We start from the raw sequence: 27969 nt of genomic DNA, 5'->3' as shown, positions 1-27969 counted from the left end.
TGAGACTCAGAAACTTGTCATATAGTTCTGAAATGAATTAATCTGGATTTGAAGGTTTCTTCTCCTTTTTACTGAGTGGGAATTTCACAGACAACTCTTAAACTTTTCACTAACCTGTCCATCAACGCTGAAGAAGCAAAATTTGAGGGAAAACTACTGATCTGGTGATCTAGCAAAACAACAACAACAACAACAACAAACAATCCCTCCATATAACTCTATTGTATTTACATCAGCGTGATGTTGTTGTATACACTATGCTTACTATACATATGATACAGAAGTAAAATGAGATAGCTACTACTTTTCAGCATTTTGCTCCTTCAGATCATAATCTAAAGCATGTTAAAGTATTATTAGAATAACAGAATCCAGTAGAGCTGTTTTTGTGGGAAAATAAAAGCCAGATTTAATTAAGAATATAGAATCATAAAGACTTTTTCAATTAACACATTCAAATAAACTTTCAAAATATCAATGCAAAATACATTGACATATGAAATAACAATTCTCCATGCTGCGTATTAGCAAATTTATATTGTTCCCAAGGGTTTTCTCTTTTCACGAAGGCCTTCAGCTACCACTGTCAGTATTATAATACTTGCTATTGCCTCCCCACATCACAAAGCTTCTAAGACTTTGTTTTCTTGGCAGTATTTGAGAAGAGAACTGGCATGTTATATTACAGTTCTCGTAAAGTAACCTGATGTTGGAGACTTAACTGGTAGGCATATTTTGGCACAAAAATCTGATTAACTGCTTCTGGTTTTCACCAACGTCCTTCTAGATTTAAGTAAAGCTGTAGTGATATTGGAAAAAAGATGAAGCCAACAGCTTCTTGGTTTGCAGCATCAATGCTGCAGCTCCAGCTGTGGCAAATTCCTAGCCACACTCTTGGCCATGAGCATAGCAACGTGGTAGGTCATGAAAGAGCACGTTTTACTAAGAACTTCAGAAAGCTATGAAAACGCATTGTGTTTATATGATTATTATTTATAACTGTTGCTGGTGATAGCAGAAATGATTCAAAGTGCTGTTTTGCAGCGCACCTGAAATTACATGCAAAGAAAAGTGATGTGTTTGAAAGTGCTTATTTAGTCTTATGTTGACTAATTGCTAATTGCATTCTTTTCCTGTCTTGCCAGTGAGGGGCCATTAACCCAAGTCTGCTTGTCTTGAGAGATCATTCACCAATATAGTATTTTAACACTCTTTCGTCTGACATTAACTCATGCTGATACTGTATGTGGATCCCTTCTCACTGCTCTGTTTACTAATCAGATCTCTCTAAAATCATTAGTGTCTGTTTGTACAAGTTTATTGGTCTGTGGAAAGAAAGAGATAAATTTAGAGCTCACCTCAGCTTTCCCTTCACTGACAAAGTTTTTGACCTTGAAATGGGGCACCCTTCTGAGATCCTCACTCAAGGAGGAAGCCCTGAAATTTCAGTGCTGTTTGCTAGTTATAAATAATGATGATATTCTTGTTCGGTGGCAGCTAACAAATATCAATGCAAGTGCCAATTTCAGTGGGGAGGTGCGCTGGCAGAAGCCTTACTGGCTGGAGTACTGCACAGTGCTGTACTTTGTCACTCTTCTCCGGGAGGTGCCAGGGGACGCTGTGCCCATTGCCTGGCCGAGGTGGCAGTCAGCACTGAGCATCTGACCTGTGCTGCTCAGGCTCCCCAGGTTTGCCCCTCCCAGGCTTCCCCCCGCTAGGCCGCTCATCCCAGACCCTGACACTACCCTCTCAGTGACCACCACATTGTGGGCGTTGGATAACTCTGAGGGAATATTTATTAAGCTGCCTGGCATGCCAGAGGCAGGCCTGAACACCCTTTCTGTCACCACCACATTTGACCCATCTACCAAATCAGGAATGCTCAGAGATGTCGGAAGCCGGGAGTTAGGTGCAATGACTCTTTCCGTGACGATAACGTTGGACCCGTCTGTGAGATCGGGAATATCTAGCATGCCACGCAGATCAGAGGCAGACGCGGGACCAACAACCCTTTCTGTTACAACAACGTTGGATGCACGCAGTGGGTCAACACAAGGAGAGCTGGAGGTGTAGGTCTCTGTCACCGTCACGTTGCCGTGGAGCAAAGGATCAGGCATGGGCCGTGGGGGCTGTATGGTAGATGCAGACGTGTAGGTGTTTTCGGTAACAACTGTGGTAGTGCCGACCGGGGGAGCCATTGGTGCAGAGCCGTTGACAAGGATGGTGGTTCCAGGCGCCGGGAGGTTCAGGTCACATTCAGGGTTGGGAAAGGTGACGTTAATGCCTGGCCAAGGTGGGTTGGCATCAGGGAAAGGTTCGATCTCCTTGCCCAGACAAATCTCTGCTAGGGTCTTAAATTTTGGTCCTAATGTATCCAAATACGTTTCATCTGTATCTTCTCCAATAAAGCTGCAGCATCCAACAGAGCCGACAGGAGTACCTATTCCTTCGTGATCATATATTAATAGGCAGTCATTTGCTGGCCGACCTTCATCTTCATCTGCATACACAAATGCTTTCTGTAGGTTGAAAAAACAGAAAGGTGAACAGAGTGACTTTTTGTCAGGTTGTTAACCGTGCTGACTCAAGCTATAGTAAGGTCTCCCCAACCACAGTAAGGCCCAGATGACTTGAAAAACAGAACATCTCAAGACCAAAGAAAAAAAAAAATCAAAATTTGTGTGACCTCGACATAAGCTTTATTCAAATGTTACTAATATTTTATTATTGTTTCTGCAAACATTTAGCATCTCAGATTTGGTTAAGACAAATACTGCAGAGACTTGAGACTTTTATAAATGTGGCATATCCTGGCAATAATTTTCCTAGGTATTTCCTGCTTTCCTGTCTTGAGAATCTCATCCAAAGTGATTTATTTTGATAAAAGAACCCCATGTTAAAATTTTGAAATTGTTAGCAAAGTGGGCGAGGGGACAGCATAAACACAGGTGGCCAAGACAGCCAAGGAATAGTGGTATTTGTCTGCCATCAGTGGGTCTGATTGTAGGGTAAACGGGAACGAACATACTCTTTGGGCAGCAGTAGTCAGACAAAGCAGTAGGAAGAAGACTGAAGCAGGATGGCAAGGAAGACTGAAGCAGGATGGCAGAGGAACCAGGACAGAAGGAAAGGGACTATGGGTTGGCCACAGCAGGGAAGGCTTGGTATGTCCAGAGGAGAATCGATTTTGAGTAGGATAGGGATCAATGATTTGGGATGGAGTTGGGGATGGAGTGGTCAATGAGGAGGAACAGGGCAAGAAAGAGAGAAACTTAAGGAGGGATGAGGTTGGAGGATGCAGGAAAGGACAGAAGAGAAGGCCCAGGAGGGAGAGGCAGAGGGTTTGGAGATTGAGATAGTTAATAGAAGGGGTAATCTGGGTGGTGCTATGGCAGGCAGACAATTAATACATAGTGCTCCTGGACCAGGCAGGGAAATCACAATCTGGGAGAAAACCATGTTCAGGTCTTCAGGACTGCTCTGTGCTCTTCCTCACTGAATCTTGAGTAGATTTTGAAATATAGTAATCCTTACAAATGAATTGATTTTGTTTTTGAAGACATATGCAATTATAGTATTATGCATCACAGTTCATGATAATTATAAAAATATATCCATTAAATCCAATTTATATCCAATAAATCCATTAATCATGTAAACTCCATAGGATTTTATCCCATATGTAAAGTCTACTTAATATTTTCCCAGTTCGAAACTGTGTGTTTATGTCATTTGCATCTCACAAGTCTTTTACAGAACAAAAAAGGCAATAAAAATATGGAAGAAAGTGAACTGGTATTCAGAGTTCCTTAAGACTTAAAATTACTACATTTAACAATCTCTAAAAAAGTATTTGTGAACAACTTCACAATGATATTATATATCTATATACTGAAAACAGTGGAAAATAGATACATTTGATGGTCACTTATTAAGCTGAAATAATTTAATTACTGCCCATACCTGCAGTGTGTCCATCAGTTTTACAGAAATGAACAGAATTACAGAATTGAACTATCAAAACTTCTATGCCAACAACTCAAAAGCAGTATTATCAATATCCTGCTTTTTCCAACTAGTACAGTGAGCTTTGCTCTTACACCAGTCTTGTATCATGGGAGTTTCAGTTGAGCAGGGTTATTTGTATTTCGACATTGGAACAGGCTGCCCAGAAAAGTGGGGAGTCACCATCCCTAGACGTATTTAAGAGGTGGTGCTTAGGATGTGGTGCTTAGGAACATTGTGGACATTGTTTCATGGTGGACTTGGTACTGTTAGGTGATGGCTGGACTTGATGATCTTAAGGGTCTTTTCCAAACTATGGATCCTAAGATTCCATGACCCTGTGATTTTGTATTTTCACAGTGTCACTTGGGGAGGATAGTGTAACAGCAGACTCACAGATACAACACAAAGAAGACCACATAATTACCTCAGAGAAGTAGTTGTCTAGGAAGGCCATGTTCACCCCTCCTTCTCGATACTCTTTTATCGTTCCTCCCGTTGACCCTTTTACTTCCCCTGTTCCAGAAACTCCTCCAGCTGTTCCATAACCAGTACCAGTGGCATAGCCAACCCCTGTAGTTTCTTCAACACCATGACATACTCCTCCTCCTCCTCCATATGTGTTTGTATATATATCTGAGAACAAGAAAAGAAAAATTCTCTCTCCTGTGTTCTGTGAAAATTTTCACAGAATTTGCCAGTTGTTTTTGCAAATAGTATAATGAAACTACTGAAATTCTAAAGATATTTTAGATTATTTGCAGGCACAGATCCACACATATGTGCCAAACACTAAAACTGCAATAAAAATTAAGTGCATACCAGCAGACATCTAAAACTTTGATTTTGTGATGCTAAAGCTAGACTTACATGCTTTAAAATATCAGCGTTTGGCTTGTTTAATTGGAGAGATTTCTGTCTGGTGTACGCATATGCTGCCATGGGATTTGCATTGGCAAATAAGATAATGCTTATGGATATTTATGCAAATGCATGGATGCTTATTTATAACCCCACTGGGGTTGAATTGTTTTGTCTGAAACTGTTAACTAAAAGAAATAGCTTTTTAACTCCTTTCAAATTTTCTAGTTCTTAGATTGTTAAGGGGGATTCAGGAGAACAATAGCTGATCATAATAACTGCTGGTGTTAGTAATACAGAATGAAAATAACCTTTATATTAAATTATAAAATTATACACTCAGAGTTTTATCTTCTCCACATTTTTTCATATATTATAGCAATGAATGCGTGGTCTTAAATATTAGCATGTAATATAATAAAACAATTACATGTAGTAGTCTTTTTGACAACCTGTGATTGCATTAAGAAATATAGGCCAAATTCTGTTGTTTTTCTATTTAATCTTGTTGGTCTCAGGTGACAGGATTTGAACCTGGGGCTCTCACTGTAGCAATACTGAACAGTGGAAATAACTAAATCACAGGCGAAAGTCTTAAACATTTCTATTGCCATGGCAGCAGAACTTCCCTGAGAACAAAGACACATTCATATTTATGACCCAAAATGTTCTCTTATCTTTTTGTCTAAGGATAAGAACATTTTTGGCTAATCAGTGCTCATCTGAGAAGTCGTTGCTTGCACAGTGACATTTCTTCCTGTCAGAAGCTAGAGGAAATGGATCTGTGCCAGCATCCTTACTTCCTGTTGTGGAGTAAGGAAGGGGGAAAAAGAGAAAGCGGAACTGCAGAGCTAGACTTACACTCTATGGCCACCAAATTCCTGGGGGAACCTTATCACAGAAACATATATTTTTTATATTGTGTGCCAGCTTTCTATCTAGGTTCGTGCACGAATGGGCAGTAATTAACTAGCTACTTGGTGAGTCCTATTCTCCCTTGTGCTAAGGAAAGCCTTGAAATTGGGAAGGGACAAACCTTCCACCACTGAGTTATGAAAGAAAATTTCCTTATTTTGGTCTTCAGATTCATTTCTGCTAAAACTGGTATCTTGAAAAAAGCCTCCATCCACCAGCTGGAATGATTAAGAAAAAAATGCCTGAGATTTGAAAGTCTCAGCAAATATTTCAAAAGAAATGTATCTGCCCATTTTCAAGGCTCAAGCCTCAGCCCCTTCACTCATGCTGGAAGTCCTACTGGCATCAGTTTGACTATCTGCAGAGGTACAGTTGGAAGGGTTGTGTTGTAGCTGAGAAACCAATGTGCTCCCTGAACCAGAAGACATGAAGTGCTGAAAGACAGCTTTATGATAGCACACATAGAAAATCTTTGGATATTCTTACCAGAAGGTTCACCAAAATCACCTCCAGCAGCTGTTGTTGGGGCAAGAATGTGTGAGACATCCTGGAAAACAACATTTTGATTCCTTGAATGATAACTTTGAAATTCCCTTATGAAGGTCAAGACTTTGTGAATCATGCTAAGGAATTACCACTTTAAAGTGTTAATGACAGCTAAGAGTTACAACTCCCATAAAAAAAAAAAAAAAAAGATTTTTCAGTTTCAAGGTAAAAGGTGGTAAGTGAAGATGGTTTGTGTTATCTTGCCCTAGCTTGCACTGGAAAAGCTTGCAAATTACACTTCAGCTGAGGGAATAGTAAAATCAGACTGTTGGGCCAAGATAACCGAAAACAACTTAAGGCACACAAGCTCCATCTGCAAATCTTAATTAAGAATCACCTTTCATACTAGCCTGGCAATGGCTGACAATGCCAGGCTTCTTTTACAAGATGACTTAGTAATATGATCACTTTCTGGCTTCTAGACAAATGGAGTCTTTTCTGTAAACAGAAATTACTGCAGGGTTTTGAAACATGGGATGTACTGACCCTATCTTCAGGCTGTGCACCTTCTATTCCCCATGGATGAATCGCCCCTTCTGTGCATTCAGGTACAGGTTCAAATCCAGTTCCAACTCCAGCTGCAGCTCCAGGTCCACAGCCACAACAGTCACTCATTGACATCAGAATTGGAATCACTTAACAGGGAAGAAACAAGAAACAGGGATTTAGGACATCCTTTCTTCATAGGAATAGCTGTTTTACCCAGAGGGCAGGTGCTCAAGAACTTTAGAAAAAAGGTCTTTTGAAATGTTTCAAACCAATCAGCCTGCAAGTCTGCCTTTCAAAATCATTATCTGCTTTTGAAAATGTATGCATTTGGATATTCGGAATAATTTGTACCTTCAGTTACAGCAGAGTAAAGTTGGGGTGGAGTAGGGCTGTTACTCTGAATTTATGGCTATACATCCAGGAACAGACTTTGATCTACCTCAACTGAATGAATATAAGATGTTGATTTAAGAAAATTAAACAAACAGAACCAGTCTTGCTATATATAGCATTCAGTGATATTCATTCTTGACACATAAGCATATATTTTTCTCTTCAGACATTGTAATTTCTTTTCAGAAATACATATTAGTAACAATAAACTTATAAGAATCAATAGGGTACTATTCATGTGGCTACAGTGATCTTTAGCTGACACTCCAGTTGCAATATTCCCATCACCTATATATGATGCTTATTTGAAAAGCAAGAGTCAAACCCTCAACGCCTGGCTTTAAAAAATGATTAGACAGTGAGTCAGGTTTCGCAGTGTGGTGCATTATGCTTATTTCTTTCAATAATTCAGTGTTGGAAATTACTGGAAAAAAAAGCATTGCTCATTTTAGGAAGGGGCTGCAATATTCATTCTGGCTGTATTTAGGCTATTAACCTAGATAGTTAAGTTAAAAACCTAATATTGCTGCAGAGTTACTGGGGAGACACACTTGCTTACAGCAGACTAGCCAAAGTATCTAAAACTCCCAATTTAACGTCAAAGCGAAACAAAGAGAAAAAGAGAAAGGGCAATAAAGTGTATACAGTGCTACCTCACATTACATGAGTAAGGACATAACGAATCCAGACCACTGACTAGGAAAGGAGATTTCTGAAGGCAGAAAGATGGCCTTTCCTGGAGAATTAACCAAATGGGAACTAGAAACAAAACAGTCTTCTTTGCAGCTTCAAAATTTTGTCTTTGTTGATTCCCAGTTAATCAGAGATCAAAAACCAATACGATCAGCCTCCTCAAGAGTCAGGTTCTCATAGTTATTGTAGTCAGTACTTCTGCACTGGACAGTTTCAGATGTTGACTGCTTGATGCCAATGCCACGAAAGAAGAGCAATCACATCTGACTGCAGCAGTCAGAGAAGTAATTGCTGAAGCTCATATATTGAAAATCACATATTGATCCTTTATTGTATACAGTACTGTTTTTTAACAGATGTCATATTTAGCAGCAATGGCCAAAAGTTAAGATGATGATCTTCTTCATTCCACCACTGAAATCTGTCTTACAGTTCAAAGGAAACTCATTCTTTCCTTACATCTTTTCATACCCAATTTGATAGTTGCCCATTTGTTTTAGTAATTTAACTGAAGATCAAATTGCAAAGTGTAAATTGTAAAGTAATAGAGGCAGCTTTTGCCAGAATCTTCTGAATCTTCTACTAAACATTTCAACTCTTCATGGTAGTCTGAGAACTGAATACCTAAGGAAGAATACCCTAGGTCTTAGGATGGAGAGAGTTATTTCTGAATGAAACATGTATATATATGTAGAATATAGGATACATACATATGTTTACATACATGTACATACATCCTATATGTATCCATACAATTCCTATAGTTTTTGGTTTTGTTTGTGTTTTTGTTTTGTCAAGTTGCACATGGGAGCCCATGGGTTAACAACTGACCAAAAAGTCACCTTACTTTAGAAGAATAAAAAATACACTTTGTAAAGGTTAAAATATATATATATTATAAATTTAATACTTACAAACAAATATTAAGCCACCAAGAAACATCAGGCCAATGGCAGCACCGCTAAGTGTAGTAGAAGATTGGCGATATGTGATAGGATAACCATTTTCCTCATCAGATGTATATGTTTCAAGAGTTTCAGTGGTAGTGTCCCAGTCTGTCACAACGTCAGTAACAGGCCTATCAGTCCAACTAACTCTTTCACCATCAGGACTACCACCACCACCGATGATAATTATTTTTGTGGCCCCACTGCTGCAATAATTGCGACTGTCACAGCGACAAGCTTGTAGAGGAATTATGTACGGCTGTAAGCAGCTTCGGCCTTGGCTATCTCTTACTCTAATGTAGATCTTATAAAGGTAGAAGTCCATGTTCTGACTCACTAATTCTGCAGAGGTAGCTTTAGGGGAAAAAAAAAAAAGAGAAAAATATTTAGATTAAGGTGTTGACTTTAAAAACTGCTCAAATCTATAATTTTGGTGAATAATGTTAATAGTACAGACTAAGTGTTTGGATTAGATCTTCAGTTACTTATGCATCTACAGTACTTATTCAAAGCTGAAGCATGATCTATGCTGGTGGTTTTTATTTGTTTGTTTGGTTTTTATTTTTATTTATTTATTTATTTATTTTGCATTTGGAGAACCTGAGCCAGATCAATCTAGTTATCACTTTTTAACTTGAGAAATATAAAAGGGGCAAATGCAGTTTTTTATATCTACTGCTGGTTTTCCTCATTTTTATTCCCAAAATTGTTAACACATAATTTGCAAGCTTTACACATTTTGTTTTCTCTCACTAAAAATTTATATGCTAGTTATGCTTTCTGGTTTTTTATTTTTTTATTTTTTTATTTTATTTTTTTTCAAAAGGTATTTCAATTCTTTTAAAATATTTAAAATTATCAATTTGTGTCTGTTTAGGACAAATGGGAGTTACAAAGGTACTTGCAAATCTGATATTTACTGTTTAATAAAGTCTTCTATACATACAGTAAATTATGCAAATTCCATCATTTAGAAATGTATGAGATTTGATTAATCAAAAAGCAAGCAGAATTTGTACCATACGTTGCAAAAGCTGTAATCTTTATTTACCATTTTCATAAGGCTCTCATAAAATTTACAAAGAACTTTTGCTCTCATATAAATATAAGAGCTTTGTCATATACTTAGAATAAAAATAATTAATAGAATTAAATAATATAGAAATAAAAAAATATCAACTTGCTTTTGAATTGCCTCGTTAGGTTTAGACCAATAAAGCTGCTTATCGTAGTTATCACACTCACATACAGTTTTACAGTTCTATTTTTAATCAACATATTTTTAGTTTCCTTTAAAAGATGATAACTAGATAAAATGCATGTAATAATTCTCATTCAGTGCTAACATATATAGAGAGAGCAACTCTTTGGATTCAAATGAATATAAAATCATATTTAAGTGAGAAGAATGGATTTTAATGACTGTTTTGTATTGTTTCTTATGAAAACGTATCCTACTCTGTAATCTTAGATAGGAGGTAATTACTATGATTTATTCTGTTATAAAATGTAGTTTAATTTACCATTTATTGATCTGATAATCCATGTAGTTTGAGGTTCACCATGTATGCTGAATGTAAAGGGGAGCCCGTATAGATCACCATTCATGCTCTTTGCTGTGATGACCACTGATGGGGAATGCATACATACTTTCCTTAATGCTGTATTAATAGTTGGGCAATTGTCATTGACGCCTTGCATTGTAAGCACAATGGTGCCAGTAGCAGTATATTGAGGAACCCCTGTAAAAAGAAGGTATTTGTAATCAGGAGGCAATATTGATACTATAAATAATGCAGTTCAGGTGGGAAAAGATGGAACGGGAAAAAAAAATGTACAAAGAGTATTTTATTTTAGACAACCGAATCTGTTTTCTTACCTCTAGTAATAGCCAGAACCTCTGCTCTGTACTGCCCATGGGATACATAGGAGGATTCCCAGTCAATAACTTTGTTCAGTGTGATTTCACCAGTGTTTTGATTGATTCTGAACCAGGCGCCTGGATCACGTCCTATCCTATACCTGTATTTGTTTAAAGAAAAATATTCAGAATTATGTTGAATATGAAACAGTACAAATGCAGACCTAGTTATGTAGGTGGAATAAATTATTCCAATTAATGTGGACTCCATATGGTATAGTGGTCTGCTATATATTTATTTTGCAAATGATGTTTGTCACTTTGGAATATTTTTTCTTTAGATTATGCTAGATGCCATTGTATTTTAACCTTTTCAAACAAAATTCTTGTAGATGTCAAAAGATATACACCATAAAAAATAATTGTCAACAAAGGAAATGCATAAAGTTCATTATATTTTGAAAGTGCTATCATAGTCTGAAAGTAAATAAAATCTGTCTGGTTCCTGTAAAGCTTTAATAACATCAGTAGTTAAATCCACAACTCTTCCTATAATATACTGTGGTTGTATTTGCTAATATTTTTGTCTGTTTTATGAAAGCTTTTCAAACCTTGTTAAATCGGGTGCATTTATTTCTACATAGGTTAATAAAACAAATTATTCTTATTAATTAACTTTCATGAATTTCATCAGAAATAAATGTCAAACCATTTTTTTTTTAAACTATAGAATGACCTATTAGTGACCTCTTCTGTTCTGATTGTATAATATTGCCCATTATTGTGGTTTTCTGCTTGCTTTTTTAGATATGCAGGCAGATTCTCTTTCTGTGTTCTTAAGTTGGTTTATAAAAAATCTGTTTTGATTTATTTAAATTACAGATTGAGAGAAGAATGATATCTTGTTTGCATTGTGCACAAGGCTAAGGAAAGTAGGTCAGGAAACAAAAGCAATCATAGCATAAGAACATAGTATTCTATTTCTATTATTCTATTGCTATTATTATTATTTTTTTTTTCCTGTTATTTTACAGTACCCTTTGCAAGCTCCTTTTCTACTTCTTTCTACTTCTTTGTCTGGAATAGAGAATACCTATTCCTAATCTCATTGAAATCTCATTTCTCAATTATTCCATCCAGTAGGTTAAGCAGATCAGAGCTTACACAACATTGGTTGCAGTAGTCCCTGTGTCCTCATCGAATGCTGTGTATGTTCCCACAACATAGTTTGCCCTCGTTCTTTGTGACACAAAAAAGATAATTGAAGATGGATTAAACCTTGGAGGTTCAATCACATTTTTTACTTCTACTATGAGGGGTGTTCCGATGACTTGGTACTGAGACATAACAGAGTGGTGGAATTCAGCTCTGTTCCTGACACCGATACTCAGTGAGTGAGTTCGGATATGTTCATAATTCAGTTCCTAAAAGATAAAACATGGAAAATCAGAAAATAAATAAAACTTCCTGGACTTTAATCTTATTTAAATATTTTATTTTAAATGGTTCAGTGTCATTGCTGTTAGTGATATATATATATTTAACAATTAAAATTATTTTAAGATGATTATTTCAACAGCTGAATCATATTATTTATCCATACCTTAATTACTTTAAGGATTCCTTGATTTGTAGCTGGATCTGTAACAATTTCAAAGCAATTATCTTCATTACCAGATATAAAGAAAAAACTCCGCTAACCAATTGTCAGTAAACTCTTCATCAGCATCCAGAGCTTGTATTCGTAGCAGTTCTGAACTGAGTGAATTTTCTGAAATAGCTGCTGAAAACTGTAATGACAGATAAATACCTATTAGCAAACACTAATGTATGTAGTGTGAGGGAGATACAGCTGACCACAGAGAATTCTTTGAAAAATGCTCTTCCCTCAGCTAAAACTAACTTTAACAGTAAAATAAATAAATAAATAAATAAATAAATAATTGTGTTCTGTGTAAATTGTGATTCTGGTTGCAGATCTGAAGAGCTGCATCACCTCAAATTTTTGCAGATGCAGCTTAGCAGAAATGGATTTGTGCTTTCTAATGATAATGTTGCTTTTGATATTAAACACTTACAGAGCTTTGAGCAAGAGTTGGGAAGTTGTCATTGACATCGATAACTTTCACATGACAGCTACAAAGGGATGAAATTCCATCTCCAGCTCCATCCCGATCTGATGCCTTCACAACCAGAGTGTAGCTACTGTGTTGCTGTCACAGAAAGAGAAATGACCATGTTACAAGCATCTGCACATGTTATAAACTACAAATACTTATGTTGTGCTACTGTTTCCTAATACGGGAATTTGCCTTAGATATTTTATTTTAACATATATAAAGAAATGCATTTACCCATTAAAAAAAAAAAAAAAAAAAGAAAACACACCTTCTCAGTCTCTCCTCACTCTCTCTTTCTCTCTATTTTTTTTCACTCTCATAACATACACACACCATGACATCATGTTATTTGACTTTGGAAATGTTACCTCTCTGTCAAGATAATTTGCCAGATGGAGTTCTCCAGTAGCCTTTTTCATAACAAACATTGGTGGGCCTGAAGGTTCCTGACTCTCTATCTTGAAGGCAATTTTAGAATTCAAGTTATTAGGTTCATCTGCATCTGATGCAATTATTTTCATCACCAGTGTGTCTAAGAATAACAATTAAAAAAAAAATCAGAAAAAAACTGTTCTGAAATCAGAAATACCTGGCGTATAAAAATGACAGAAAGCTATCTGTTTGTTGACATTTATGAAGAAAATGGAAGTTTAATTTCCTTGTACTGATTATGACTGAACGTGAATGACTGTAAAATGCATTACAAATTAAGGTCAGATGGGGTAAGGTAGATTTTCACTGAACTTTTTAAAGTCACCATAGGGAATATGTAAAAATTGTAAGTTTTGAGCCTGAAGATATTCACAGAAGATATCTCCACAGTTTTAAATGAGAATTTCTAGAAGGTAGGACATGAGTGTAACACACTCAGTGTTATTCTCATGTTTAATGATACTTGCAATGCTTTTGGTAAAAAGAACCATTTTAGGTGTTTAAGAAAGGGCTTGTTTAGTAATATTCTACTGCAACTTCAATACTCAGGCTGAAAAAAAAAAGTAATTTATATATCTTCGCAGGAAATAAATGCAGTTGTAATGTTATTATTATTTAATGAGAAGAAATGGACCAATTTATTTTAAGTTGTCACATCTAAATGAATTTCATGATGGTACAGTTAGGAACTAGAATATTCAGCACTGGTGTGTGGGAGGAAGGGGGAAGCATTGCTGTTTAATTTTAAGCAACGATCTTGGGCCCTACTCCAATAACACTCTGAGAAGCATCTCCTGCTCCTTCCTCTGCAGTAGCCTTGGGAAAAGTACGTCATTGCCTAAAAAAAAAAAGTCGAATGAACACCCCAGGTTTATATTAACTGTACTATGGGATCTTCACGAACTTTACTATGATAGGCAATAACATAGTTACTTACTGTCCATGCTGCATTCTTCAACAGCTCCTGTAAATACAGATTGTGCAAATATAGGAGGATTATCATTTATATCCAGAACTCTGACTCGAAGTTCAAGAGGTGGTTCCAAATCTATACCCGTCACTGAGTGTTTAGCAAAGCAGCGTATCTAGATAAAGAGATTTACTCATGTTAAAACCAGAATTGAAGGAAGCAAAGCTACAATCTGAAACAAATGAATTAGAGCATTTTTCTCCTTGTGCTCCCCCTGCACCACCCTGCATTCATCATTTTAAAGGAAAGATAAAATGGGAGTACTTACAACAAATACTGGGGTCACTTCCCTATCCACTATTGCTGTTATATTAATGTCTCCTGTTCTCGGGTTAATAACAAATATTCCATACGGGGCACGATCAATTCCAACTCCAGAGATGCTGTATGTGATTGGATTGTTTTCTTCACAATCTGATCGAATCTACAATAATACATAATATTATTACATAATATGATTTATACCAGTTTCCTGAGAACATCTGCAGTGTTTTCTTTTTTTCTATAATTAGTCTCCCTAAAAAAATCTTTATAAGTTTAGTCTTCCTCCTAACCACATTTCACAAGATTCAATTTATAGAACAAATTGAAGGCTCTTCTAAAAAACAGGCAGCCTATAGCTATGTCTGCCCTTAAATACTGGACAGGTTTCCTCTTTCCTTGAAATCTTCTGGTGGTGAAGTGAGGATGTTAGGGGAGAGAAACTTCCAGGAGTATTACGCTGTGGCTGAAGGGGTATGGACGGGGGAGAAGAAGAATCACAAAATCACAGAATATCCTGAGGTGGAAGGGACCCACAAAGATCATTGAGTCCAACTCCTGGCTCCACACAGGACTACCCAAAATCTGACCACGTGTCTGAGAGCATTGTCCAAACACTTCTTGAACCCCAGCAGGTTTGGTGCCGTGACCACTGCCCTGGGGAGCCTGTCCCAGTGCCCGACCACCCTCTGGGTGCAGAACCTTTCCCTAACACCCAGCCTGACCCTCCCCTGTCCCAGCTCCATGCCGTTCCCTCAGATCCTGTCCCTGGTCACCACAGAGCAGAGCTCAGCGCCTGCCCCTCCACTCCCCTCGTGAGGAAGCTGCAGGCCACCATGAGGCCTCCCCTCAGCCTCCTCTGCTCTGGGCCAAACAAACCAAGGGACCTCAGCTGTTCCTCGTACGTCTTCTCCTCCAGACCCTTTACCATCTTCGTAGCCCTCCTTTGGACACTCTCTAATAGTTTTATGTCTTTCTTGTATTGTGGCGCTCAAACTCTTTGCTCTGTTGTTCACAGGAGTCAGGCATCATCCTTAACTTGTGCTTGTTCAGGGATTTCTCAAAGTGAGAGAGAAAAGAAAAATATCTCAAACTAGTACAGACACTGCACAATAAAGAGACTATGGTTGGAGCTCTCCAGGAAGGGGCCTGATTGCAGTGTTCTAGGAAGCCTTTGATCACTCCTCAGCAGTTGTGTGGTTTCACATATAAGACTGTCAGCAGACCTGGAAATACCGTACCATTTTTCTTTTATTCTACATTCCTTGCCTTGACTAGTCTAAGCAAATGTGCTCTTAAATTTCTCTGCTTTTATCTTACTTTAGAAAAAGCTTCCTTGTCAGTGAACAATTCTGCTGTGCTTTCTACTTACTCTGGCAATTGGATTCCTCTTAGAATTATCTTCTCCTTCTCTACAAGCTGCAGCAAATTTTATCCATTCACGTTTTTGTCTTCTGTAGGTTTTCCATCTTGCTGTTCCATTTTCACTCCATTCTTTTACCTTTGACATAGAGTACCAGTATCATATGACCACCAACCTCAATACATTTGAAATTAATTCAGACATATAGAAATTCCCACAATAGGGAGGAGAAGAGATATTTATAGAACGTGTTTTTTAATACATCTGCAGGTCCCAAATTCTAACATTGTACATGTGTACTTTAAAATTATTTCTGCATATGAGATATTCATATAGGTTCAGGAGAATTTCTGAGAGGATGAGCAGGTTACTATTACCTGTAACTGTTTATTATGTAAATATGTTTTCAATCTTCAAGTTCAGAAATAAAACTTTAGTATTTTCCATGTCATTTTTACATTGGTTACATTACATTTTATCAGAAAATTGATTTCTAAAGAAATATATATTACCTCTACATGAAATCCTGTGCTGAAATCCAAGAATACCTGCAAGAATGATAAGATGATCAGCATATAAACACACAGGACATAATTCAATAACCAAAACTTGGGTGCTATACATTACTAAATTGCAGAGCAGGAGCAGTATGTTTTCTGAAATCTATTGTAATAACATGTCTAGGTTGTAGCTGAAGGATTTCCATAAATTACGTTGCACCATTCCTTTATTTTTCTATATATATCACTTTAATTTTTGAAAGTTAATGCTTTTAAAATGATTTCTGTCTTTCAAGGCACTTTCAGTTTGAAGAGATGTGCCATACAAGTTATACCTATATTAAAATGCAGCTTTCACACAGACTTTTACATTGTACAATCTCACCTGAAGAAAGAAATGATTGCAAGATTTGTTCTAAAGAATGTGTATTTTATTCTTTGTTATTGTTGTTGTTGTATCTTATTTAGAGAGTCCACAGTAGACCTGTAATACTTCAATATACAGTTTAACCAAAAGGAACAAAAAGTTTTCTTCAACCTCCTCACTGAGGTTAAAGAGATTCCAGGTATAATGGAAAACCAACTGCAATCAGGCAGATTTTCATGGAGTTCAGTGGGCTTTAATTTGAAGTCTAACTATGCAGCTAAAGGCTCAAGTAAATATCGTTTACAGAGTCAGATGCAATGAGTAATTACTTTAAAATCATAGAGATTCATCAATTTCTTGATTAGCACAATTTATAAGAAAGCACTGTTTAATTAATCTTCTTCCTAAATAAATTGTGACAATAAAGCTCACTTGGTCAATGTACCTTTTGAGAGCACTGCTTTTGATTTAGGATCTACCTTTGCTCTCTTCAGATATAAAGGTTGAAGAACATGGGATCTGCATGACTGGATTCTGGCTTCATTCATAATTAGGAGAAAACAAAATATCTAGGTGACTCAAAAAGCAATGCAGAGTTTGTCTTTTCTCACCAAACGTGATGAATGGTTGTAGTTTTCAATTTTCCATGTTTTTGTAATTTCCCAGTACAGTTCAAGTTTTGTTTTGTTTTGTTTCTTGGTCTGACGTCTTTTGCCTGGTAGATTTTATGACAGATATTGCATGGATATAATGTAAGATGACTTTTCTGTTTGTAGTATCTTTACCTCATGGGACTTTCCACACTTTAAACGTACTGCGTTGTTGTTTTATCAAGGCCAGAAGATGAGCACAGACTTTTTTCCACTTATTTCATATTAAAACAATCTCTTACATACAAAAGATAATTGAACAGCACCTTCAACTTCGTTTAAACGATGTCTCTAATGAACTGATCTTCCCAAGAACACTCATTGAAACCTCATGTAAAAGCTGCTCTAATGTCTGTGAAGGAGGGTGTTTGGGCTGTGGATCTACCTCTTTTTTATATATATTACATTTAAATTTAAGGGACAATTCATAAGTAATATGAAGTACTTATTCATATAGTACTTCAGTAACTATACTGAAATACTGAAGTAAGAGTAAGTTTTTTTTTTTTCTGTTTGTTTCTTTAAGCAAGTTGTTGACACAAATTGTTAAGAAAAGTTCTGTGCAGGAAAATCACTACAAAGTTGCATTAGGTCTTTGGAAAGGAAACAGATATGTTCATATTGCATTCAGAACATCAATACAGCTTTTAATCTGAGTTTATGTCTTGGTGACTGTTTAAATCTTCGGCTGCAGAATGGGATTCATATGAGTCATTACTCACCTCAGAGAAGGCAATCTGCAATATCAGACTCATTTAAACTGTGGAGTGGTTTCACCTCAGTAGAACTTAAACCCTGTGCTTTTATTAAATCCCTTGTGGCTTGGGAAAACATGGCAGAGTAGAAGTTGCAGATTACACCCTCACCAGAGAGACTGACTGACGAGGTCCACCAGAAATGGCACTGATTCAACGTTTCTTATCAGCTGATCCCACCTGCACAACAGAGACTCCTTTGGCAAGTACAGTGAAATCCTCTCCACCCTTAGGCTGAAATCTCTTCTGGCATGCAAGCAAGGAATTGTCTTGACCTAGAAAAGTATGGGTATACACCTCCTAATGCAATACCAGTGAATCTTGTCTGCTGACTGTATCCTATGGCCTATTCTGTCATTTAACAGTGAAACTAACATATCACATCTGGTCATGTCACTCTTGTGTTTAACAAGGCTACCTGAAAAACTGTGTTGGGCATCTCTGTAAAGAAAAATTTGTGGAGAGTTCTGTTCTTTAAGGACATAAATATTCATTAAAAAACTTGATTTCAGTCTACAGGGAGTTCTGCTTCCAAGCAATGAAAATATCCTTTTTACACTGGAGTTTCATCCATTGGAGCACAGATACTGGGAATGCCAAGAATTTGTTCATCAGTGATGTTGGGAATTGTAAATTAAGGCCCAGTATTTCCACATTTGTGCCTTACTGACAAAGGACCCTGCTGCTACATGCTGCTAATGGAAGCTCTTTAAAGAAATCTTGATAGTTTTGAATCCAAAGTCCTTAGTACAGTTTGTGATGCTTCTTGAAAATGCTGATCTAATGAACTTGAGGTCTGCATTCAACAAGTCTTTCTCAGTTACAGCTGTATTATAGGAAGGAGGGCAGGCATACACCATATGAAGTTGTCTCATTCACCAGATAAACCTAGACAATTTTGAAGTGACATCTATCCAACATGACACAGGGATTAAAAGTCCTCTGCCTTCCTAATGTTTTCTAGTTCTCCACTAATATCAACAGTTAGAAGGCTCCCCCCCAACCCCAGCTGTCTATTTTTAACATCTGTGTGATGCAAACTCTTTATCTAGTGTTATTTTGAGTGGAGAAGTACATCTTGTCATCTGTCTGCTAGCAGCTAACTTTGGTATTCTTGTAGATAATGAACAAATTTCCTTTCTAAACTAGTATCTGAGTGCCTGCATGCAATACTTTCCATAGATTCAGTGCTTAATGATAATTAAAGCAATAGAAAGCACTGAAACATGTGAGATGCATCTTAAGGACCTTGGGGCAGGCAAGCTGACCAGAATGAAACCAGAATTCCCTGTCCTGTTAGTCTCTGAGAGACCCTGAAAAAATGGAAACTCTGCTGAGAAGCTAGAAGCTAGTTGCACAATCTGTTTCTGGTGTGGACTAAGAGAGGTGCAAGCAGAAAACATATTTATTGTTACTGTCATTCTCACAGTAGCCTGTCTGAAAGCTTGTATTCTATTCTATGAACCTTGTATATAAAATGATGCCTTAGAATCACACTGGATTTATGCTGGATTTACTCTGATGTAACTGGGAAGAGAATTAGGCCCATAGGATGTGCATAGTTCTTTGCACCTTCAAAGCAATTTGCAAACAAAAATTAACTAATCATTAATTGACTGCCAAGCAATATTATATGCAATTATGGAATACTCCCTCCTCCACCTACTCATATCTAAATGACTGAACACGCCTGTAACATCTTCCCAGCATTATTCATATTGGATCTGCTTCTCACTCTTTGAAGTCAACAGCAGTATTGTTATTGGCCACGATGGGAGGAGTGCTGAGAACTCACATATATTATATGAGTCATCAGGGTGCCATGGTAGCTCTGGTTGTGTCAGCGTTTCGGGACTTTTACGTCTTACTCAGCCAAGCTCTGTCTAGCAAAAGGTTGAAATAATTAACCCTTCTCTTCATGCTTTCTGCACCTCTTTGAGAAAAGATAAATCAGTGCATTAAATAATAAGAAGCACACCTGAAATATAAGACACAAACTCATATTTTAAAAAGAAGCAGTATGATCACTTTTAAATCTAAACAAGGATAAGTTTTTGTCTGTACTTTTCATTTTTGCAGGTCACTAATGAATGTGTTTTCACTTTTAAGGGGATTTTTTTCAGGGTAGTTTTTCATTTTTCTGTCAATTTTTTTTGTAATTCTGCAAAAGTTAGGTGTTTCTGTTGCTTCCTGTCTTAGGAAGTGAAGTCAATATTTTGTATTGCACTTGGGATGGAGGACCCACTACTATTTCAACAGAAATATAATAATGTTCATGTCACTCAGAAGAATAAATTCTAAAGTTGTATTTATTTTAAAATATATTTACTCAAAGAACTAACCACTTTGGGAACGTTTCCACTGAGATTGTTTCTTTTCTACTGAGAAATATAACAGAAGACAAGTCATACAGAAATAATGGATTTCCATACATTATCTGAGCTTAACCGTTAGAAAAATGAATAGAAAGTAATTTCAATACAGGGTGTAAGCCATTATCATTCAAATTTTAGTTTTTTAAATTAGACATGCTCTAATTGTGCTCTCCTCAATAAATATCCTCAATAAAACCTGAATTCTAATATGGCTTAGAGTGCTCCAGCTGCAAATACACATTTGCTTAGGGGCCATTTTTACTCAGGAATCTAACTGCAAACTTAAGAAACTCATTTTGTGTGATAATTTCTGGTGCAGAATTGTTTTAGTTTCTGTTTCTATAATATATATTTTTTTCTTCTGCAGAAGGGCCTGCAGTTTTCTGGCTAAATCCTTGCAGATATTTGGTATGCAAGTGCAAGTGGATTATTTGGCCCCTTAATATTTTTATATGCAACCAAGTTACGAGTAGGAGGTGTAACCAGAGCCTAACAACTGGAAAAAAAAAAAAAAAAAAAGTAGATAACACGTGGGAAAATGTAGCCAGACAAAAGTGCATATGAGAGATGTGGTGAATTTAAAATTATTACCAGTCACCTGATGGCTGGGAGGAGGAGAGTCATACCTGATCAAACGGGTTATTTCCATAAAACGTGTCTGTGCAAGTACCACAAGCAGAACTCCCTTACTCATGAGAATAACACCTTTGAAGTCACATGAGCAAGGGTTGCAGAATCAGTCCCACCAATGGTGAAATGCATATGGAAAATTATTAGTTTCAGAGCTCGTAAGATTTCTTTTTCTGAAAGTGTGCTAGTGTGCTAAAATATGTATAATTCCACAGCCATTTTATTTGATACAACTTATTAACAATATACTAAGCAGACACACTATTGAGACAGGTGATTTTCATGAAAGATTAACCAAGCTGAAAGCCAAGAGTGTTTCTCAGAATGCACTAAAATCATATACATAATTTATAATGTAGTTATTCTCTATGGTTTGCCCATCAGCTTTCTGAACAGTGCTGAAAGATGCAGTTAGGCTGTACAGGCCACCATAAACACTGCTGTGCAGGAAAGCACACAACAAGAACAACAGTTGTTTCCTCTGGGTAGTAAAAGTTCAGATATTTGGTACTCATCAAAATGTAGTGGCAGTTTTCATAGTCACTCCTTTTTCTTGACATGCCCTAGTGCAGTCACAATCATAATGATAATATACTGAAAGAATGAAAATTGCTCCAGAGTTGACAAGAGAAGATAAAGCAGTAAAAGCCCTTTTGAACAGACAGATTTTAAATACAGTACAGCAAACTTTTTCACTTTTTCCTTTTTTTTTTTTTTTAAATTTTTTTTGGAACTTCAACACATCAGGACTATGCATCACCAAGTAACAGAATAAAACGAATAGTCAGTAATGTTATATAAAAATCCAGCATTGTTAGCATCATGCACAACAGGCCAATCTCACAGATCTGCATGCTGCATTAAACAAGCAGAAACTCATCCGAACCATAACTTGCTTTTGCCAAGTTTTGACATTGTTTGCTTGGCAGCTGCCCTGCGCTGCTTAGTTCTACTTTACTGATTGCCAAACTGTGACTGTTTAAGCCTTGGGATTTCATACACTCTAACAACAAACCCTTCTTCCCTGACTACCGCATTTCCAGAGGTGTCAATAATAAGGATTTAAAAAACATTTGCGCTTACTAATACATTGTGTAAAGTGAAATACACTAAAGTATACAACTATACTCTAAATTCTAACTTTATCAATCTTCAGGGCCTTAAACCTCTACATAATTTTAAAAGAGCAGCACAGATGAGTGAGAAGAATCCATGTGAAAATCACAAAGCAGGAGTAGAAGGGCATCCATAATTCTTTTAAGTCCGTTCTCAGTAATTTCTGTGCCTTGATGAACACACTGTACAACTATTCCACTTGACCGTACCCACAACTTTCCTTTTACAGTAAGAATAACAAACCCAAAGAGCAACACTTTCATCACACATTCACTCGCTGAGCACATGACTGCTCTGACACAAATGCACACTACAAGGTAGGAATTCTTTGTAATGTGAAATCATGGGCCAAGTCTTGATTTTTGCTCAGCTACAATCTTAACTAAATTTAATTTTTTTTTTATTTCTTTTTTTTTTTTTTTTTTTTTTTTCTGGAATTTAGCCATAAAACTCATTCAGCTCTGAAGCTAATCAGTTTACGAAATAATATTTGCTCTCCATCTTCCCTCAATCAATCAGACAAATAAAGACATAGAAGCAAATAGTATCCAATCAGTTTTTTGGGGCTTTAAAAAAATATATAAGATTTTTATTAATAAAAGCAACTCCTTAAACTGTCCCCATAAACAATATTAATCTGAAAATTCGTGCATTAAACAGAAAGTCATGTATTAAGCATCAAAAGACTGCAAAGTCATAATCAGAAGAAATGTTTGCCAGCATTTAATGAAAACCTAAGCTACTTGTATAGAATCTTCAGAAACTGAGTTTAAAACAATCACAGCTTTATTTTTTTGTGTTAAATTCACTTTTTTTTTTTTTTTTTTTTTTTTTTTGGCTACGGGGGGGTGGGAAGGTCAGGTTAGTTTACACTGTGAAAAGTAATGGTTTGCTGAGGAGATTCAACTGGCATAATCATAAAGTTTACAAATATTGTTTTAAAATTTGACTTACCAATAAAAGGAACAGAAAAGCAGCTGTTCGGTGAGGGAGCCAATCCATTGCATCTGACTTCTCGGATACAAGTCCAACTGAGTTATGGTTACAGGTCTATTCCTTTTCCCTCCCCCCCCCCAACTCTGATGTCTATGTAAAAAGACACTCGGTAGATGTCCTTATACTCAGCCTTTCAAGGTGTCTCTGCCTCCCTCTGAGGGAAGAACTGAAGATGCTGTATAACAGAGTGTCTTTCCCCACCCCAAAATCCTGGGCTGGTCTCACCTGAAACGCTTGACAACATCATTATTGCTTGCAGGTAAAAGCTAGGAGACACACCTTAATGCTTATTGCACTGAAACCCTTTGTTGGATACAAAAGGGTACGTTTTAAAAACAGAAGGCAAGCTTTGCTCGGAAGATACTGAGTGATTTATAAATTACTCACAACATAAGGAATCATTAAAATGGTAACTTATCATTGCTTTAAATGCAGTTGCCAGTTTTCTCCTTACACCAAGTATAATAGAGGAACTTCATGAATATTGCTGTGAAGATCATGGACTTGAAGAAATGATTAGTCTGAGTTAAAATACACGTCCATTTGTTTACTGTCAGGTGAGAAGTCAGCTCTATTCACATTGTCAACGGAAGTGCAGTACTCAGAACAGAACAGGTTGCCATTAAAAAAAGTAACTTATTAATTTGAGAAAAAGAAAAAAAAAAAAAGTGTTTTCTTCATTAGCCCACAAGAGTATTCAGAAGCAGAGAAAGGAGACTCTGCTTTCACTACCTGCAAAGTCTCCTCATGCCATACCTCTCCCTTCCTATGGGTTGTGCTCTTGCTGACACAGCCGGCATGGAGATGTACACATGCCTCCAAAGAAACTGGAGAGCTGCTCCAACTGACAGGCAGTGGAGTGCAAAAGAAGGATGTACTGCACAGCTCATTTCTGGCCTCCTTTTGGATGGCACGAGAACAAATATGTGTGGGATGGAGAAATCTTTGCTCATCAGCGTACCCCTTTGCTCTGCACTGGAGGCTTTGTAAGTGCTTCCTTGCATCTTTGGGAATTGCCCCATGATGGGAAAGATAAAGGTGGGCATCTGCTGTGCTGGTGGGCCTGTGAGAAGGGTGCAAACTCTATCCCCCAAAAGTGCAATACAACTGGCATTCTCTTGCTCCTTGAACCCACCAAGGTGCTGGGCATGTCCCAGGACTAATCTCAAGCTGGGAAAAGAGGTCTCAGCACTTCTGGGGCTATGCAGCTGCTACTGGGATGAAGCCCCATGCTTCTGCTGGGAGCATGCCATGTCTACATGCCTCTTTGCACGGGTGCCTTGCAGCCTTACATCTGGCTGGGGCTGCCGAAGCCTATCACACACCTCCCTGCTGCCACTCAGCCTTTGCCACTGAGCACAACGTGCCTGGCAGTGAGTTGGTGAGGGAACTGGGACAGGAAATATTAAACAGATACCACCTGGAGTTTTCCCTTTTCTGGGAAATTCTCAACAATCTGAAATTTTCTTTTGGATAAAGACAAAATGAAAAGTTATTTGTTGCACATGTAGAATGTACATATTCCTTATGGAACAAAATAGCTTATTTCAGAACTTTTGCTGAGTTACATATTCCAAAAGATATCATTTTAAAAACATTTTCCTTTCTGTGTTTTTCATCTGTTTGGTTTAGAGTTTTATTTCATTTAACAGAATTCGTAGCATTGTTTTCTGTATGTTTTTAATATTTCATATCCCAATGATATCATCATTAGTGCAATAACATGAAAAATATTTGTGTTACTATTGCAGTAGTAGGTGAAGTGAGCCAATGTTCTGGCAGTTCAGAGTTAGGTCTATACTTTTTATGTAGGGGAAATACATAGAAGAAGGGCAAACACGGCTTCAAAATGAGTAGTATTCTCAAACTTCTCTACAGATCATTGGAGGGAAGGATCAGTAGACTATTTTTTGAGTATCCTTGAAAGAAGACAGATAAAAAATATTTTATTTAGATTATCAATATATCACAGCATGTGAAAATTATATAGGAGACTTGGTAAGAAAACTTCAGAAAACAAGAAAGGCTGAAAGTGTTATGCTAAAATGCTTCTGCTAGTTCTGTATTTCCATTTTGACCACTGAATAGAAGTTATTTCCTGCAAATGTAAAATAGGCATATTCTTTTTCAGACAAAAGTATCTCATGTTGGCTGTGTCAATATTTTTATTACAAGAAAAAATAATTTGATGTATGAAAGATGATAAAATTCCTCAAACAATAGCAATAGTCCCAGCAACAGTGAAAACAACCCACCACCCCCACCGGCTATTACACTGTATCTCTCTGTGACATATCTTATTATGAAGTACAGTGCACATGGACTTATCAGAGAGGATAAATAAGAACAATTGTTCAATGGGAAAACTTGTTGCATGAAATTTCAAATGGGTTTTCAAAACAAATGGTCAAACTTTGAAAAGGATTATTTGCATATTAACAATTACTAATAATGGTTTAGTCTAAGCAAAATGACCAAAAAAAGTTACAATGATTTGATCTAGCTTGAAGAAGAACTCCTAAACCATTGACCATTATCCTTTGCGAACATTGGGGTTGATATGGCAGAATTGGTGGCATCCACCTAACAGACATATTGTGCTCTGGGAGGCTTTCTCTCCATTATACTTTCTATGAAGAACTTTTTTTTTTCCTTCCTGTCAACCCTCTCAGCACCTTACAGAACAGCAGAGGGAAGCGCCTGGGATCAATGTGGATCAATGTGGATCAATGGGATCACTGAACTGCATAATTCAAAATACAACCAGCATATAATGTACTACGTTAAAATTTCACTTTTCACAGAAAGATTTTCAAACATGTTTTGGTGTCTAAAAATTCATCCTGTTGATATTGCAAATTGGCCCAGCTTCTACTGACCTCCATTTGCACAAAGTAGCTAACATGTTCAGGTGCTTTAGAAAGCATATTTTTCCTACTGTGGTGGTCTCATTACTTTTAAGACTGTTCTTGAGACACTTTTGAATAAGGTGTAAGCTCTTAAACATGACAGCTACAACATCAGCCCAAGCCTACAGCCAATTTTAAACTCACTTCATCTATACAGCCTTCTATCACATAGATGTATACACACATTGGAATTGACTTTCTGATCATCCCACAGGAAAAAAATTTTGTTCCTGAACACCTTTTGGCACAGTCTTCAATATGGTTTATGCATGTCCTTCTGCTGCGGCTCAGGGGGTTCTTGCCCCAGACCAGCAGTGACCTAGTCCTCCGGTCAAGGGTCAGTCACTGTTCTCACCATTTCATCACCCACTCTGCACCTTTCTCCACGGTCAGAAGGACTTCTCTACCTCCTGCCCAGAAATAGAATTTATTTTCATACCCAAAGACATTGGAGAACCATTTTTTTTTAACATTTTCCATGGTACAGGAGAAAAAAAAAAAAAACACTTCATTTAGAAAAAAAGAACATGAAATAACAAAAGTTAGACGATGAAGTAATAAGAAATACCTTTGTCATGGAAAAGCTAGAGATATTCTCTTATTCTGATAAAACATTGGTATTTTTGAATCTTGGATATTTTGATAACAATTTAACATGGTGGGGTAGACCTTTTGTAAACTGGCCAGGTCTCATTAAAAAAAGGCAGATTTTTTTCTCAGAATCTGTAAGATGTCCACTGAGAGGGAGATGCTCAAAAAAAGTTGAAAGTTGTAAATTAGTGTTGTAAGATATATATATATAAAAGCAGAAACAACAGTAACGTGATTTTGCTCTGCACCAGTGCATTTCAACGGAAATTTTAGATGGTTACAAATACAACAGTTTGTGTCTCATCTGGATGGCAAAACGGGATAAAAATTTTCACTTGACAAAATTTATGACAATATTCTGTGATTGTTAACGGCATCTCTATGTTAGTGCTCTCAATTGAAAAAGACTGATTAACATAACCAGTCATTTGCAAAATGTGTGAAAATCAAATTAATACGATCTGAAGTTATCCATGAGCCTGTTCTCCCTACAGCTGGGTTGAAGAATCAGTATTATTCTACAGTGTAATATGACTACAAAAGAAAAGGCTATATGAATCTTTTTTAGCTTGTTTGTGTCACAGATGAAGGAGGAGGGAGTCACCATTGATGAAGAGATAACTGAATTGCAAATAAGAAATTCCTGCTGGCATAAATCCATTGCCAGCACTTGTTTCAGTTTGGAGGCTGGCAAAAAAGCCTTTCTCAAGGAGAGTTGCTCGCCAGCTCCTTACCTTCAGGCCAAGTGATGAGGTTACCTGTTGCAAGTGTTAAAGGACTCTGAAAAATGAGGTGGCAGCTAGTGATCTTCCTATATTTTCTTTTCATAGAGCATTTAAGTAAGGCAAACCACAACTCCAGGACAATAGCACTTTTCCTCTGGAGCACAAAATATTTCCTTCCGCTCATCACCTGATAAGGCCAGCAGACACTTGTGAGTCTCAGCCTATGTTGTAGGTGTTTTTGCACATGCCTGATGTTAATGTTTCTGTGTTTTTAGGCTCAAGCTCACAATCTTAACTCGTGAGTTCTACTATAAAAAGAAAATACATGAAAAGAACATGAAGTGTCTTTAATAGCAAACATAGTATGATATGGAATGCTAATGCTGAACTGACTTAGTTATAAATTCATTATGACTTTATTAGACTGTTACAGAGCAGACTAATGGGGACATCTTAACTGAATTTTTAAAAGAAAATATTTAGCTTTCTTTAACTCTAC

At 37.0% G+C, this 27969-nt stretch overlaps 1 protein-coding gene across 1 annotated transcript; it reads right to left on the bottom strand.

The window, feature by feature from the left end:
- Positions 1-33: 33 nt before the first annotated feature.
- Positions 34-23420, bottom strand: LOC121066601 (desmoglein-4-like). The gene is given in 17 exon segments (XM_040550280.1): positions 34-2519; positions 4433-4641; positions 6268-6328; positions 6814-6962; positions 8817-9203; positions 10373-10591; positions 10729-10871; positions 11875-12134; positions 12314-12400; positions 12402-12500; positions 12789-12923; positions 13199-13362; positions 14200-14347; positions 14501-14656; positions 15866-15994; positions 16369-16404; positions 23204-23420. Coding segments are annotated over 17 exon segments (3396 nt in total). The 5' UTR covers positions 23252-23420; the 3' UTR covers positions 34-1553.
- Positions 23421-27969: the final 4549 nt, after the last annotated feature.

The sequence above is a fragment of the Cygnus olor genome, chromosome 2, assembly GCF_009769625.2.
Source record: "Cygnus olor isolate bCygOlo1 chromosome 2, bCygOlo1.pri.v2, whole genome shotgun sequence".
In the NCBI taxonomy this organism is placed as follows: Eukaryota; Metazoa; Chordata; class Aves; order Anseriformes; family Anatidae; genus Cygnus; species Cygnus olor.
Note: the sequence above shows the minus strand (reverse complement) of the source record. Positions and strands in the feature narration are given on the sequence as shown.